The 13,389-nt window shown below is 36.5% G+C and overlaps 2 protein-coding genes across 8 annotated transcripts; one reads left to right on the forward strand and one right to left on the reverse strand.

The window, feature by feature from the left end:
- The first annotated feature begins 658 nt into the window (after positions 1–658).
- LOC113690413 (probable phosphopantothenoylcysteine decarboxylase) lies at positions 659–8,249 on the forward strand. 7 transcript variants are annotated; one of them, XR_011814949.1, is made up of 7 exons: positions 661–822; positions 2,719–2,970; positions 3,451–3,795; positions 4,520–4,839; positions 6,809–6,927; positions 7,243–7,381; positions 7,532–8,249. XR_011814949.1 is itself a non-coding variant. In XM_027208309.2 (5 exons), exons 2-4 carry the CDS (start codon positions 2,935–2,937, stop codon positions 4,808–4,810), a joined length of 672 nt encoding a protein of 223 aa, XP_027064110.1. In that variant the 5' UTR covers positions 659–822; positions 2,719–2,934; the 3' UTR covers positions 4,811–4,839; positions 5,357–6,845. The 7 variants fall into 7 exon arrangements, 2 of the variants coding, with proteins under 2 accessions (XP_027064110.1, XP_027064111.1); XR_011814947.1 differs by having other exon boundaries at positions 7,243–8,249; XR_011814948.1 differs by lacking the exon at positions 7,243–7,381.
- On the reverse strand, positions 7,347–10,101 carry LOC113690412 (large ribosomal subunit protein uL10-like). The gene is made up of 5 exons (XM_027208301.2): positions 9,575–10,101; positions 9,248–9,316; positions 8,341–8,439; positions 7,721–8,113; positions 7,347–7,628 (listed from the first exon to the last, which is right to left on the reverse strand). The coding sequence occupies exons 1-5, from the start codon at positions 9,830–9,832 to the stop codon at positions 7,479–7,481; spliced, it is 969 nt and encodes a 322-aa protein (XP_027064102.1). The 5' UTR covers positions 9,833–10,101; the 3' UTR covers positions 7,347–7,478.
- Positions 10,102–13,389: the final 3,288 nt, after the last annotated feature.

Raw genomic sequence — 13,389 nt, forward strand, 5'->3', positions numbered from 1 at the left:
CCTAAGCTCTTAAGCTGCTGCCATTGTCTTATTTCCTTTAACTGATGCCGAATAATCTGCTAGAAGAGTAGAGGTGCTGTAAATAAAAAGTTCAAAAGAAATCTAAGGGAAACGCTCAGAACTCCTGACCCCTATGGCCCTATATTCTAATTTTGATTAAGACCACGGCTTGAAGCATAAAGCAGATTGGACCTTTGAGAGCATTTCATTTCTCAAATATAGCTAGTGCTGAAGCGGTTGGCTTCTCCGGTGGGATTTGGATGCTGTGGGATCGGTATCTGATTTAGCTGGAGATGCTATTCGTGAACAAGCGATAACCGCGATAGGTAGAGTGAAGGGAGGAACGGATTGGCTGAATAGAGAATTTTAAAATATTGAATCTCAATTTATGCCATTTTCTCTAAATTTACACTTCAAATAAAATTAAACAAGAAATTGACAGAATTTTTTTGAGTAAAAACTGTACAAAAATTGTTTGGATATAGATTATTTGCCAAAATTATTTATTTTTATCGTCAGCCTATTTTTCAACCTCCTCTTTATTTTACATACATCATATAAAAAAAAGTATTACAGTATTTTTTAAAAAATTATCGCAAATAATCTAATTATCCAAAAGGGGGATTTGGTGAACCAAAAAAGTTAAATTGTTCAAACTAAAGGGGAAAAAGAATAAAAAAATGTGGCGCGGGCTGAATTAGCCAAAAATTTTTGTTCAAAGCACTGCGGCTCTGTCCTTTTACTCTCCCGGTCTTTCCCGCTCACCTTGCCTCTCCGGTTACTGAACGGGAAATTTTCTGCTGCAATTCTTTGCAATAAAAGGTAGATTTTCTCATTTCTCTTCCTTTTTCTCCCTAATGTTTCCCCAAGTCTTCATGCCCAATTTCCCATTTTTTTGGCTGAAAATTTCTGGACGATTTTTTTTTGGCAATTGTTAGAGTTATGGGTGCAATTATTTCTTTCTTTTTGGGGTTTTTTTTGGAGTTGTGTGTGCAATTAAGTCCTGTACCCCAATTCAGATCATCAATTTTCTCGATTTTCTCTGTGAATTTTCTGTAATTAGTCGGTTGAGTATGTGGATTTATTTGTAGCAAACAACGTGTGGAATTTGATACTTCTTTATATACCGAGCTTGCAATTCAATTACTGCTGTTTATATGCAAATTACATGTGTACTTGTTTTTGGTTTTGCATTGACTTTTAGGAAACAAAAGCATAGCCCATCACAGGATAAAAAGGATTATATTTAGTACAGATCGAGTGTGGAAAAAGGGGTTAAAGAACAGATTTAAGATTGGGTGCTAAGAATAGGAACTTTTTTATTTTGCTGCTGTGATGTTGTCACGGTTTACATCTACTGATGACCCTGAAATTGTTGGTTAAGGTAATAGTTGATGGCTTTTTCATGTTCTGTGGCAAAAGCTGGTTGTCAGTGATGATAATGTTTCTTGTAGTGATATAGTCACTATACTCAGTGTTCCCATTCCCCAAGAATTCTGTCTTGAAATTGACAAGGAACAGAGAAGATTCCTTTGGGTTTCTGCACAAGACAAGAAAAAGCTCCATCTTGTAAGCTGGAGTAATGTCACTCAGCCAAAGCACTGTGAAGGACTTGGCCTCAAACAATCAAGTCTCCTCAACAAAGTGGCAAACCTTCTTGAGATAAAAATACTTTAGAAACAGATGTCTTACTCTTTCCATTGTCAGGGCTCTACAAACAAAAACTTTTAGAAGAGGATCTCCAAATTTTCAATTGATGGAGTAGATGGAGAGTCAAAAATGGCCTCACTATTAGAATTTGGTTTGATAAATGGCTTCCTTCGGGTACTCTAAGAAGTCTCATATAGGAGCCTGTAAATAAAGGAGAAGAAAACCTCCTAGTTGCTGATTTGTTTGGGGCTAATAACTCTTGGTGCTTGGACAAGCTTTCCTTCTCTCTTCCTCAACTTATTTCCTTAGAAATACAAGCTATTCCCAGATAAACTCTCTCTCCCCAAACATGATCTGCTAACATGGGAAAATTCAAATGATGGTCTCTTTGCATTCAAGTCTGCTTATGAGATGGGGCAACATCTCTGCAATTCCCAGTGTCTTACCCAAGAAAATCCACCCAGTGACCAGTATATATCTTCTTCTTGGATTTGGAGTATCATTTCTCCAAACAAATGCGGTTAGCCTGCTTAGGGAGGCCACCAGATCCTACCTGCTTAAATGCGGGATTCTTCAAGATGATCTCTGTACTAGATGCATGTACTTAAAAGAAGGCATTAATCATGTCGCTAGAGCCTGTAAAGAAGCCCAGAATTTATGGAATGCTGTTGGGCTTCCCCAGAACTTTTGCTGCCTTACACCCCACTTCAGGAATGGCTCAAGAAAGTGGGTAAAAGTGCACATCTATCCTTTACAACAACATCCTCTGGGTAACTCTCTTCGGCTTTGCTTGCTGGCGTCTTTGGAATCAAAGAAACAATCTCATCTTCAGGCAATAGATTCTCCTGGAGACCTTGTTAAGTTTTGCCTTGCTGCTGCCCACAAATTCTATTTGCTTAGCCCTTTTAACTCCACCAAGTCCGTGAACATGATATTCTTGTTTGGATCCCTGTCTGCATTTCTTTCTACTTGAAGTTGAAGTTGACTCCACTATTATCCTCTCCCTTTCTCAAAAAAAACATACATTATTGGTTTTCATGATCTTGTTCCTATTTCATCTGATTGCAGGGAGCTGCTAGTTGAATTCCACCAGGTATATTTGGTGCATAATTCCAGAGAAGCCAATCGCCTTGCGGACAGCTTAGCTAGGAAAAGCAGCAGTAGTGATTGTGGGCTTATCGTTTTTAATTCAAGCCCCTCTTTGACTGTTAGATAATTTAAGGGGATTAGCACTTTCCAGGATGACTGTAAATTCTTAGCTCTGTACACGTTTATTTCAAAGCTATGCATGGCGCTTACCAAAATACAGAAAAAGAAAAAGTAAGTTGTCTTCCTGTGCCACCCCTCTTTTGCCGGAACACATCGTCATTCCTTCACCCAGTTACTGAATCTGCAGCGTCCTGCACCAGTATGTCAATCAGCTAGCCTGCTACCTATATATGTCTACATATATCAATCAAGCAGAGATTTTTACATTCCATTTAACTTTTTGTTGGATTCATCTCATCCTCCTCTGGATGCTGTTTTAATATGTATTTCGCTTTGAGTCTTTTTTTTTTCGTTAATTAAGTCTGTATATCTTTTCTTGGTTTAATTGATTGCGTTTCTTAGTTGGATAACTGATAATTTCAGAGCTGAATTGGGGTTTTGATTGATTTTCACTCAGAGTATGTTACTACCAGATTTTGTTAATCAATTGAAATGGGGTTTAATTGAACTCAAGCATGAATGTTTAGTTCTATTTTTTGTCTTCCTTTTATTGTTTGAATATGTGTTAATTTCCTTTTATTTGTCTGGCAGGTTATGGAAATTGCTGAATCACTGAAATTGGATATGGAAGTTGTGAGTAATACTTCTTTGAGGAAACCTCGAATCCTACTCGCTGCAAGTGGAAGTGTGGCTGCAATAAAGTTTGCAAACCTTTGTCATTGCTTTATTGAATGGGCAGAAGTTAAAGCAGTTGCTACAAAAGCTTCTATGCATTTCATAGATAAAGCTGCACTTCCTAAGGATGTGACTCTTTACACAGATGAGGAGGAATGGTCATCATGGAATAAGCTAGGAGATGATGTGCTACACATTGAGCTCTGTAGGTGGGCTGATATTATGGTCATTGCACCTTTGTCTGCCAACACACTTGGGAAGGTAAATAGAGTTTATCAGATTGCCATTGATTTAACTGCTGGGTGAATTTTTTTCATATTTGCTTTAATGTTATTTGTGTACCTGTATGCTTAAACTTGTGAGATATCATCAAAGTTTGTGCTTAAACAAGGGTATAGATACTAGAATTATGAAATAATTGCAAAAGAGAGAAGTTTGCTTATTAACACCTTGAGGACCTGCTTGTAATTTGATTGTTTTAGATGTACGCAAATTCTAAAAATCCTTTTATTGATTAAAATTAAAGAAAAACGAAAAGGAATGATCAGAACTGAGGAAGCAATATTAATGGTACATCATTTGCAAAGCCGTATTACTTTTGGCCATATGTTTTCAAATCTATGGCTCTTCAGTTTTATTTTATTGATTGAGAAGTGTTAATAAGATCACTTTCCATCAAAGTTTTTCACCCTTTATGCTTCATAAATCTGTGATCAAGACAGAAGTTCTCTTTGAGGAATTTTTTTCATGTGTATGGGCATTTTCATAACCTACAGAACTGAGGGACTACTATTGAATCATAAGTACACTTGATTTGATACCCATACTCAGACATCTTGCAACAAATTGTGTGAAGTTAGACCGAGGAACAGTTTTACAGAATTTAATGATATGTGGTTTCATACTATCTCTCACATTCTTTGAAGTAGACTCACCCATTTCCATTAAGGTCAGACACAGTCCTGATATCTTAGCTTAATTGTAGATTGCAGGAGGATTGTGTGATAATTTGCTTACCTGCATTGTGCGAGCATGGGATTATAGTAAGCCACTTTTTGTAGCTCCAGCCATGAACACATTAATGTGGAACAACCCTTTTACAGAACGGCATCTTATGTTAATTGATGACCTGGGGATCAATCTTATTCCACCTGTAACCAAGAGGCTAGCTTGTGGAGACTATGGGAATGGTGCAATGGCTGAACCTTCGCTCATCTTCTCAACCGTAAGGCTCTTCTTAGAATCCAGGGGTCAATCAAGCAATGGCAGTCAATGAATGGCAGTCAATGAACACCATATCACAAGGTTGTGACCAAAACAATTTGATATGCAGTGCACACATGTTACCCATCCAACATGCATTATATGTGATTTTTGTACTGATCACTAATCTTGTTGTCCAGATTTTGTATTATGCTTAAATATGTCTTCTGTCATACACCATAGAAAACCAACTTAAAAATGGGTTTCTTCTTAGAGTTGATTGAAATTTTTATTGGACAAAGCTTGCATTTCCTGATTCGCTCTGTATGAGCTGCTCAGTTGGTTGATGCAAAACAAAAATAATTAGTACCAAGTGTCCGACAGTTCCTTGGAGATCTATTGAAAATTGTGTGACTAATATTCATTCCATATGGAGGCAGATAAATGTGAGACCTGCCAAAAAATAAGGGGAGATACTTAAAGAGAGTTTCAGTCAAATAAGAATTTGAACGCTAAATGTGTTGCGTATACTGCTCTTGGAACTGCATTATGTAAAAGATATTTGTAGCATGCAATTGTATTCCTCGTCTTATGTTTGAACTTCACTTTTGTTCTACAGCTCCAATAGTCTATCATCCCTGTTCCACAATGTCAATCTGTTTCATCAGGAAGGGAAGCTGCTTTCTTTTCCTGTCTGCTTCAAATCTATTTGTGTTTGACATTTTGTCAAATCTATGAATAATATTTTAGCCACATGCTTGTGAAATGGATCCAGTTTTTCCATTTAGCTTCTGCAATTATGCGTTTCTTTAAAGTACCCTTTTCTATGTATTCTTTTGTTAATGGATTAGTGTCCACTCTAGGTAAAATTAGCTCTTAGTTTGATTTGCATTTCACTTATTTTTGATGGTGTATGATCTATGTGAACCATTTTTTGCATAGTTTGTAATCCTGTAACTTCGGTATTGTTATTCTTGAGAATTGTTCCTCAACACTTTCTTCTATTTTTGCTGGGATCGGGACCCTGGAATGATGAATTCCTCTGTGTTTTCCTTCTATTGAATTGTCGAGTCTTTTCTCTGTCAATTTATCAATGTGAATCACCTGCATAATTTAAGTCGAGTAGTTTGAACCTAGTGTAAGGAAGGAGACATAAGAAAAGGATAGAATTTACAGGCAGCCTTTGCCTGTATATTCATGGATGTCTTTGTCTGTTTTTCTGAGTGATATACGTAGAGCACATTTTTTTTCTTTCACTAGATTTTGCCTTCTCTGACGCATCATAATTTTTTTAGAACTGCTGCAATATAAACAGGTTGTTGAATTCTTGAAGTTTGAACTGGGATGCTGGTAGTTGGAAATTATGCACTTAGGACTTAAATTGGTCTTTAATAATAAGCAATTTCTTTCAACCTCCTGTGCTCAATAATATGCCTCATCAGATGCGTTGAATCTTTGATTCAGTGAAAGTGTAAATCTTTTAGTATTTATCGTACTTGTAGCTACTATCAGAAGTAGGAGTTGCTGCATAACTTCTGGTTTTCGAGAAGAGTAAAGAGGTTACTGGGGATGTAACCATTTTTGGAAATCAAAACACACAAGAGGAAGGCAATTTTAGCATAACGATGCCTCTTTTCATTCGTTGAAAATTCCTCATTTTGATAAGAACTTTGGGATGCTAAACTTAGCGCGGAAAAGTTTCTTATTCTAGACATTTGAGCCTCTCATTTATTTTCTGTGCATGTTTGTATAGGCAAAGAAGAGAGCATCTTTTGAGATGGTTTTCCTCTCTTTCTCTTGGATAAGTTAATTTGTGTTAAATTACTCGTTACTAATTAGACTGACTCTGCTTGCTTGCGATTTGCAAGATAAAGATCCAGAGTTGAGTTCTTTATCAACTTCAATGACTGTCTGTTCTACATGCTAAATTACATTGATCATGCAGCTGCTACTGTCGACAATCTAGTCAATCTTTCGTCAGTGGCCAGACAATGTCTTAGATATAGTTGTTTTTGTTATTCCAAGAACCCTGTCAAATTAACTTGTTTTTGGATCTATATGGTGGCTGAAGGTATATATGGCCAACAACGATGACGAGGATAATGAAAGATGCATGGCCTGATGGGAAATGCTTTAAATCTAAGCTTGAAGATCTTTGAATCTCATGAAACGAGTAAGATTTTCTAAAAGGTAAAGGTACTTTTCAGTGAATGCTGGAGCAGTATATTCATGTTTTAAATTTTTTTTTTTTCTGGAGTCATCAGGGCTCAAGGCTTTCTTTCCTTATCTGATGCTCTTTGGTTTGTTTATAGACTCGTAGCAAATTTATCAATATGAATCAGCGAACATAAGAAAAGAAAGATCGTTGAGCAACACTTTTTGTGCATAACAAAGAAAAATGTGGGGTTATGCAGTAAATCATGTCATGTTTAGCACAAAAACAAGCTGTAATCTGTGATTTTGGGTATAACGAAGTCACCTGTCATCTTTTTTTTTTTTTGGCAGGATCAGTTATTTTGCATTAATGATGCATAAACTGGATAACTCGTTGATCAGCTGATAAACCTCAACATTATCACGAACAACAGAACAAGTCTAACAAAAAGAAGTCATGCAAATGCAGATATATTATCAAAAATTATTGGTAGGGTACTAAAACTCAGGATTATTCCACTGGTGCAAAACAAAAAAAGCAAGAAAGAACTAGAAGATATGTAGCAGGCAATCAATCTAAATTAAATCTAGTCAAAAAGACTAAGACCCAAATCTTCATCTTCTTCCTCCTCTTCAACAGGCTCTGGTTTCTTTTCTTCATTGGCAGCAGCAGCACCACCATCTCCCGGGGCAGGAGCTGGAGCAGCACTTACTGCAGCAGCAAACTTGCTGGGATCCTACAATTTGTACCATGTCCAAAGATGAATTCGATTTCAGTTATGCTTTTGATTAGATTAAGTTGACTTGTATGAGAAATTAAGTTACATACCTTGAGGTACTCCTTGACCTCATCAGCCTGAGGGAAAGAGTATTCAGTCTCGACTGCAATGGCCAGGGCATTTTTGTACCCATTTATCAACATGTGAGGTGCAGCTGACAAGGCTGGGTATGAAATTTCCAGAGAAAGAGAAGTTGCCATAGAAAGTCCCACCAAGAACTTCACAGCTAGATCATCTTCTGTCAAATCTAGCACTTCAGGGCTAAAGACTGATCCATTCTCATAAACGGCCTGGACAATAAGGCCATAAGAGAATGGCCTAACCCCAAGCTTTGAAAGCAGAGCTGACTCAGAGGAACCAACTTTATCCCCCTTCTTAATCAGCTCCACGGCAGTAATAATTTCAACAGTTCCCTTGTTAATCTTAGTGGGGATATTGAGAACCTGGACACATCCACATGTGAGAGTAAACATTTATTTGTATGCATTCAAATTTCCCTGTGGATGATCAGAACAGGGTTGCAAATTTCAATTTGACGAGTTTAGTAATGAGATGAACCCTTAAACCCTATGCATCAAATATGCCTCCATGCTTCAAGAAAGATCACTAGAATTCTGGCCAAAATCAGAGATTATGAATGCCTCCTGATACTTGGAAAATGATTAAGCACCTGGAAGAAGGATGTCTGCGATGGGTCAAGTCCGGTATTCCCTGGAGGAACAACAACATCGTCTGGAGCAATTAAACCTACACGAGCAGGGGCACCAACCTGATTCACACAAACTAGTAAAATTAGCAAATATGGGAACATTACCAAAGAAAACCACAGAAAACATAAATTCCCTGTGGCTCATATCAAAAGCTTGAACATAATTATTTCGACTTCAAAAAAAAAAGTTATCGAGCATCGGCCTTGGGGGGAGGGGGGGGGGAAGGGTTTGGATAGATAAGTCTCCTGGGAGCTGTCAAGAGTTGCCGACTTTTGACGGTAATCCCGGGGTTTAGGTTCATTTGTCGAAATTCTTACTTTCGTAAGAAAAATGTCAAAAAAAAAAAAAAAGAAAATTCATAGTTATTTCGACCTTGCTTGATTTTTTGATCTCTGCAAGTGTAAATCATAGTTATATTATCATTAGATTGTATTACTTGATCATCTTAATTACTTAAACCAGAGATAAAAGATCCTACATAAAGGTTTATGTGATATTCTCTGTAGGTTCTTGATTTATCGCTGTAGGTGCAAAATCTCCTGTTTCAATAAGTAAACAAATAGCATATAGAAAAGTCGTATGTTTTCTTTAGCATTATAGTTGCTTTATAGCCCGTCAAGAAAGTTGTTACAGAAAAAAAAAAAAGAAAAAAAGAAACTCACACACACGCACACACATGCATATATATATTTATTTATTTATTTATTTATCTTGTATTCTTAAAACAGTAAGTGTCTATACAAGCTGAGCAAACATTTCATGTTTCCATGCACATGCATTCAATCATCAATAATAATAAAAACAATCAATGCCAAAAAAAAAAAAAAAGGAAGAATTTTGTCCACACAGTTCAAAAGCTACAATTACCTTGTATTTTGAAACCTCCTCGCTTATTTCCTTCAAATCACCCTTCGTGAAGATCAATCCCACGTTTCCCTGAACGAAAAAAAAAAAAACAAAATTCAATTCCTATCAGATTAAACAAAAAATAAACACGGGAAAAAAAATTCTCATTTGAAAATTATGCATGAAAACAATTCTTTCAATAAATCACCAAAAAAAAAAAAAAAAAACCCATTCAAGATGTCCTACAAATAAAGCATTTGACTACACCATACTTATATAACTTTAAAATAAAATTTAAAAAAGCAGGCTTAGAAAATTCAGATGCAGATTCCTAAGGAGTATACTTACAACAAGAAGGGGTATGAGACTAAGGAAATTTTTGTTGCCAGTATTTTCTGCATGAACCCTTATGGACCTCTTCATCATGGTATTCTTCCCCATGAGAATAACCGACTCTGCACGTAAGCCTCTGCGGATATTCTGCAGCTGATTTGATCCAACATTGTCTGCTCCGACGATGAGTATCTGACTGTATTCATCCAACAATTTGCACAGTTTTTGATCGTAAGCGATCTTCTTCTCGGCCTTACTATGTTTCACCACCATCTTTTGATAGTAAAAACCCGAAAGAAAAAAAAACACACAATCAGATTTGTTTTTCTTGTTCTGGGGTTTGATCTAAAGTGGATACGAGGAAAAATGACAAGAAGACGATTGAAGAAATGATTTTAGAGAGGTAAAGAAAAGCCCAAGTGTCGATAAGCCGAGAGCTTGGCGGTTTCGAGACGTGGAAAAATGGAGCACAACTGTACAAGTGAAGTGAAGAAGTGAACTTGAAGACGCAACGAAAACTCAGAATACTAAGTACCGAAGGTGTAAAGTATTGTTGGGACACGTTTCGAATTTGTACTAGTTAGCAGTTAGTGTATTGGAGCCGACGGAACTCAAATTTTTATGTTAAAAAGGAAGAAAAAGAGTCGATATTTATGTTTGGGTTCAAAATGTTAATGCCTCCAAGTTAAGTAATTGTCACGGAACTCTTGGAGTTGGCTTGGTGTTCAGGAAGATCTTTGAAATTTTTCCCAGGATTAGCGTTCAAGATCATCACGGAATTATTGGAATTGACCTAGTGATCGAGGAGAACCTTTAAAATTTTCTCTAAGATTAGGATTCGAATATTATACTCCCTCCCTTTTTTTTATAACTGACGTTTAAGGTTTTGCACACCAATTAAGAAAAGTTTTTCATTGCTTAAATCTATAAACTACTTTCCTTTTGTACCCTCATTAATTGCACACCAATCAAGAAAGAATATGGAGGGGCAGATAATTACTAGGGTTGTTACAAAGAGAGAAACAATAATTACTAGGAGTAGTAATTAAGAACCCTGTATTGGAAAAGAGAGATAAAAGGGTAAAATTATGAAAAAATAATTAATACTGTATGGGAATAATAAAACGACAGATAAAAGTATATTAGAACAAATTTCTTAAACGTCAATTATAAAAAAAGGGAGGGAGTACATCGCAATTGAGGGATGGGAGGTTAAAAAAAATGATTGTTATGGGTTTAGTAAAAACCATCCTTTTATATGACTTTTTCAGATTATGTAAATGAAAAAAAATTCTATATTAAATGACATATAACTAGCGACAGAAATCAGTTAAAAGATGGCATATTTGCTTGATTTCAGCTTAATAATATCATAATTTTTGTAAGTGGGCTCATAAAAGAATACCTTGGGATCCGATGGTATTAAAAGTGAAAACTTGAAACGAAGTTTTGAAAAAGTACTTTTCCATGATTCGATGCGAAGAGCATAAGCTTTGCCGGCACTGAACATGTTATGTATGTTGAATTACCGATGTACCATATCTTCATTTCTGCATTTTCCCATCAAGTATAGAGGATACAAGCGCTTCGATGTCAAATGTACAAGTAACAAATATTAATTTTTTTTTCAATTTTTTTTCAATAGAAGAGTGATGCAATTTAAGAAGTGGGAAGAGGGAAGGGAAATTTGAATCAAAGATCTTTATGGCCTGATATGTCAACTTTAGTTACTAGACTATGACCTAATCTACGTATTAGATGAACATGAGACAATATACATGGGATACGGGGCAGGGACGGTCCTCAGAAGGACCGTCCCTGAGCGGTCCTCTCACAAAAAAAAAATGAGAGGACTGCAATAGGCCACGTATAATGGGAGCAACAGCAAAGGAAAACGACGTTGTTTTAGTGAGTGAATAGGAAAAAAAATAAAAAAACATCTGAGGGGCTAACGGGCTCCGTTAAAATACCTCAACTGTTCCGTTCCAAAAATTCCCGCTCAAATTAATGAGGCACGACTCTTCATCTGAAATGTTCAAATGAAATAGAATTTTGGTCTCCCTCCAAAAACATATCTTGTGAACATTCATTCACAATTCCAGAGTATCAGCAAAATAATATCCCTACCCCAAATTGGGAAGTTTCAGATGAGAGGTTTTTGGAGAAAGTGTATAGTGTTGCAGAAGTAACTGTTGCGGGACAAAAATTTTCATGAAGGCTGCAACAAGACGGAAGTTGGTGAGATCTAAAGCAGAGATAGACTCAATCGAATTGGACTAAACCCCAAAGGTAAGAATATTGCAAACTCATTGCACTATTTGGCTTGTTTTACGACAGAAGGGGGATGAATTTACTTGCATGATTTTGTTTGTACAACTCGTTTTAAGACAATGTGACATGAATAATGAAATTGAAATTCTGGCGAAAACTCCTAAACAAGGAAATCATATGGGTAGCATAAATTAGATACATTGAGAGCCAACTTAAAGAATGTATGCACAGGGAACTTATGCATGCCAAGTGTTTGTAAATTTGACTCAATTGATGAATTAAAGTTCTCACCTTTTAAAATCTGGTTGCATAGTATACATATATCTTGGCTAAAAGAGGTTGAGTGGGGTGGCTTGCGTAGCAAAAACTATCAGGGTAGTTGATAAGTACATTTGTACACGTTGTAACACTAGAATAACATTTGTAATACTAGAATAACACGTTGTAACACTAGAATAACACTAGAGTAACACTAGAAAACTATCACGGTGTAATATCATTTGTACACGTTGTAACACTAGAATAACAGCGAGTAATTATACTACCTTTAACAGCAGTAACCGTTCCTGCCCCTTCTCCACTAATTACATAGTCCATGATACTACATTGGATCAGTCTAGTAACATGATACGTAAGCCTTATATTGCAATCCAATTCTGAACAAAAACACCATCTACAACTAGTTGTTTAGATGGTGAGAATTGCAATGCACAAAACTATACACAAGTAGTTCTAAGATTAGTCAAACAGCACCATAAGTGGCAGGAAATATAAATCAGATGCACATTGCACCACTTATCAAAAAATTGTCCACAAAAGCTAACATTGCTTCAGTATTGCTGGGAGCTAAGAAGACTAGTACCTAAACTACTTCAGATACCACAAGCAAGGATTGCGGGGAACCTTTAGCACTCTCAAAACATCATAGAGAAACTGCTGGTTATAGTGTTAGAGGCCACTATTGCAGCAGTATTAATGCTAACAGAAGTTTCGGCTTGAGATCCACCATTTAGAGTAGCTTGAGTATTTGGTATAAAGGGAATTATACCTTGCTTGTTTACAGCAGCATTGGTTTTCATTGAAGACCTTCCTCTTTGCATCAGAAAAGAACAAATTTAAACTTTTTTGCTGCAAAACTTTAAATTACTCCAGTAGTGCACTAGTTCTGAATTTTGCAGCAGCAATGTATGACATTATAATGCTTACCCTCTTAGTAGAAGTGCTTGTGCTAGCTTGCAAATTAACTTGCACATTGACAGCTGCATCTTGTTGGCGAAAACTTGGATTACTCCCCTGACTTGAAACAACCACTGGCACATTTCCTTGTACCTGATCCTAGATCACAGAAGACATGATAAACAAGTTAATAATATGTGCAACGTATATACTTTGGTACATGATCAGATGATCAGATTGAACTTAGTTACCCAAAGCACAGCCCCTGCCAATCCCGTGTTAGCTATACCTCTACCAAGCTTTCCTCTCCTTAGAGCACCCTGCAATGTAACAACTTCAAAATTGAGCATATAATTATCTAGCTCCCACAAGTTAGCTAATAT

This window comes from Coffea arabica, chromosome 5c, assembly GCF_036785885.1.
Source record: "Coffea arabica cultivar ET-39 chromosome 5c, Coffea Arabica ET-39 HiFi, whole genome shotgun sequence".
Classification (NCBI taxonomy): domain Eukaryota; kingdom Viridiplantae; phylum Streptophyta; class Magnoliopsida; order Gentianales; family Rubiaceae; genus Coffea; species Coffea arabica.

Excerpts from the sequence above, each read along its gene's own strand:
- LOC113690412 (XM_027208301.2), bottom strand. The coding sequence starts at position 9,832 with ATGGTGGTGAAACATAGTAAGGCCGAGAAGAAGATCGCTTACGATCAA. Across the intron at positions 8,440-9,247 it reads AGGAGGTTTCAAAATACAAG|GTTGGTGCCCCTGCTCGTGT; the intron begins GTAATTGTAGCT and ends TGTGTGAATCAG. Across the intron at positions 8,114-8,340 it reads CGCAGACATCCTTCTTCCAG|GTTCTCAATATCCCCACTAA; the intron begins GTGCTTAATCAT and ends GGATGTGTCCAG.
- LOC113690413 (XM_027208309.2), top strand. The coding sequence starts at position 2,935 with ATGCATGGCGCTTACCAAAATACAGAAAAAGAAAAA. Across the intron at positions 2,971-3,450 it reads AAAATACAGAAAAAGAAAAA|GTTATGGAAATTGCTGAATC; the intron begins GTAAGTTGTCTT and ends TTTGTCTGGCAG. Across the intron at positions 3,796-4,519 it reads CTGCCAACACACTTGGGAAG|ATTGCAGGAGGATTGTGTGA; the intron begins GTAAATAGAGTT and ends GCTTAATTGTAG.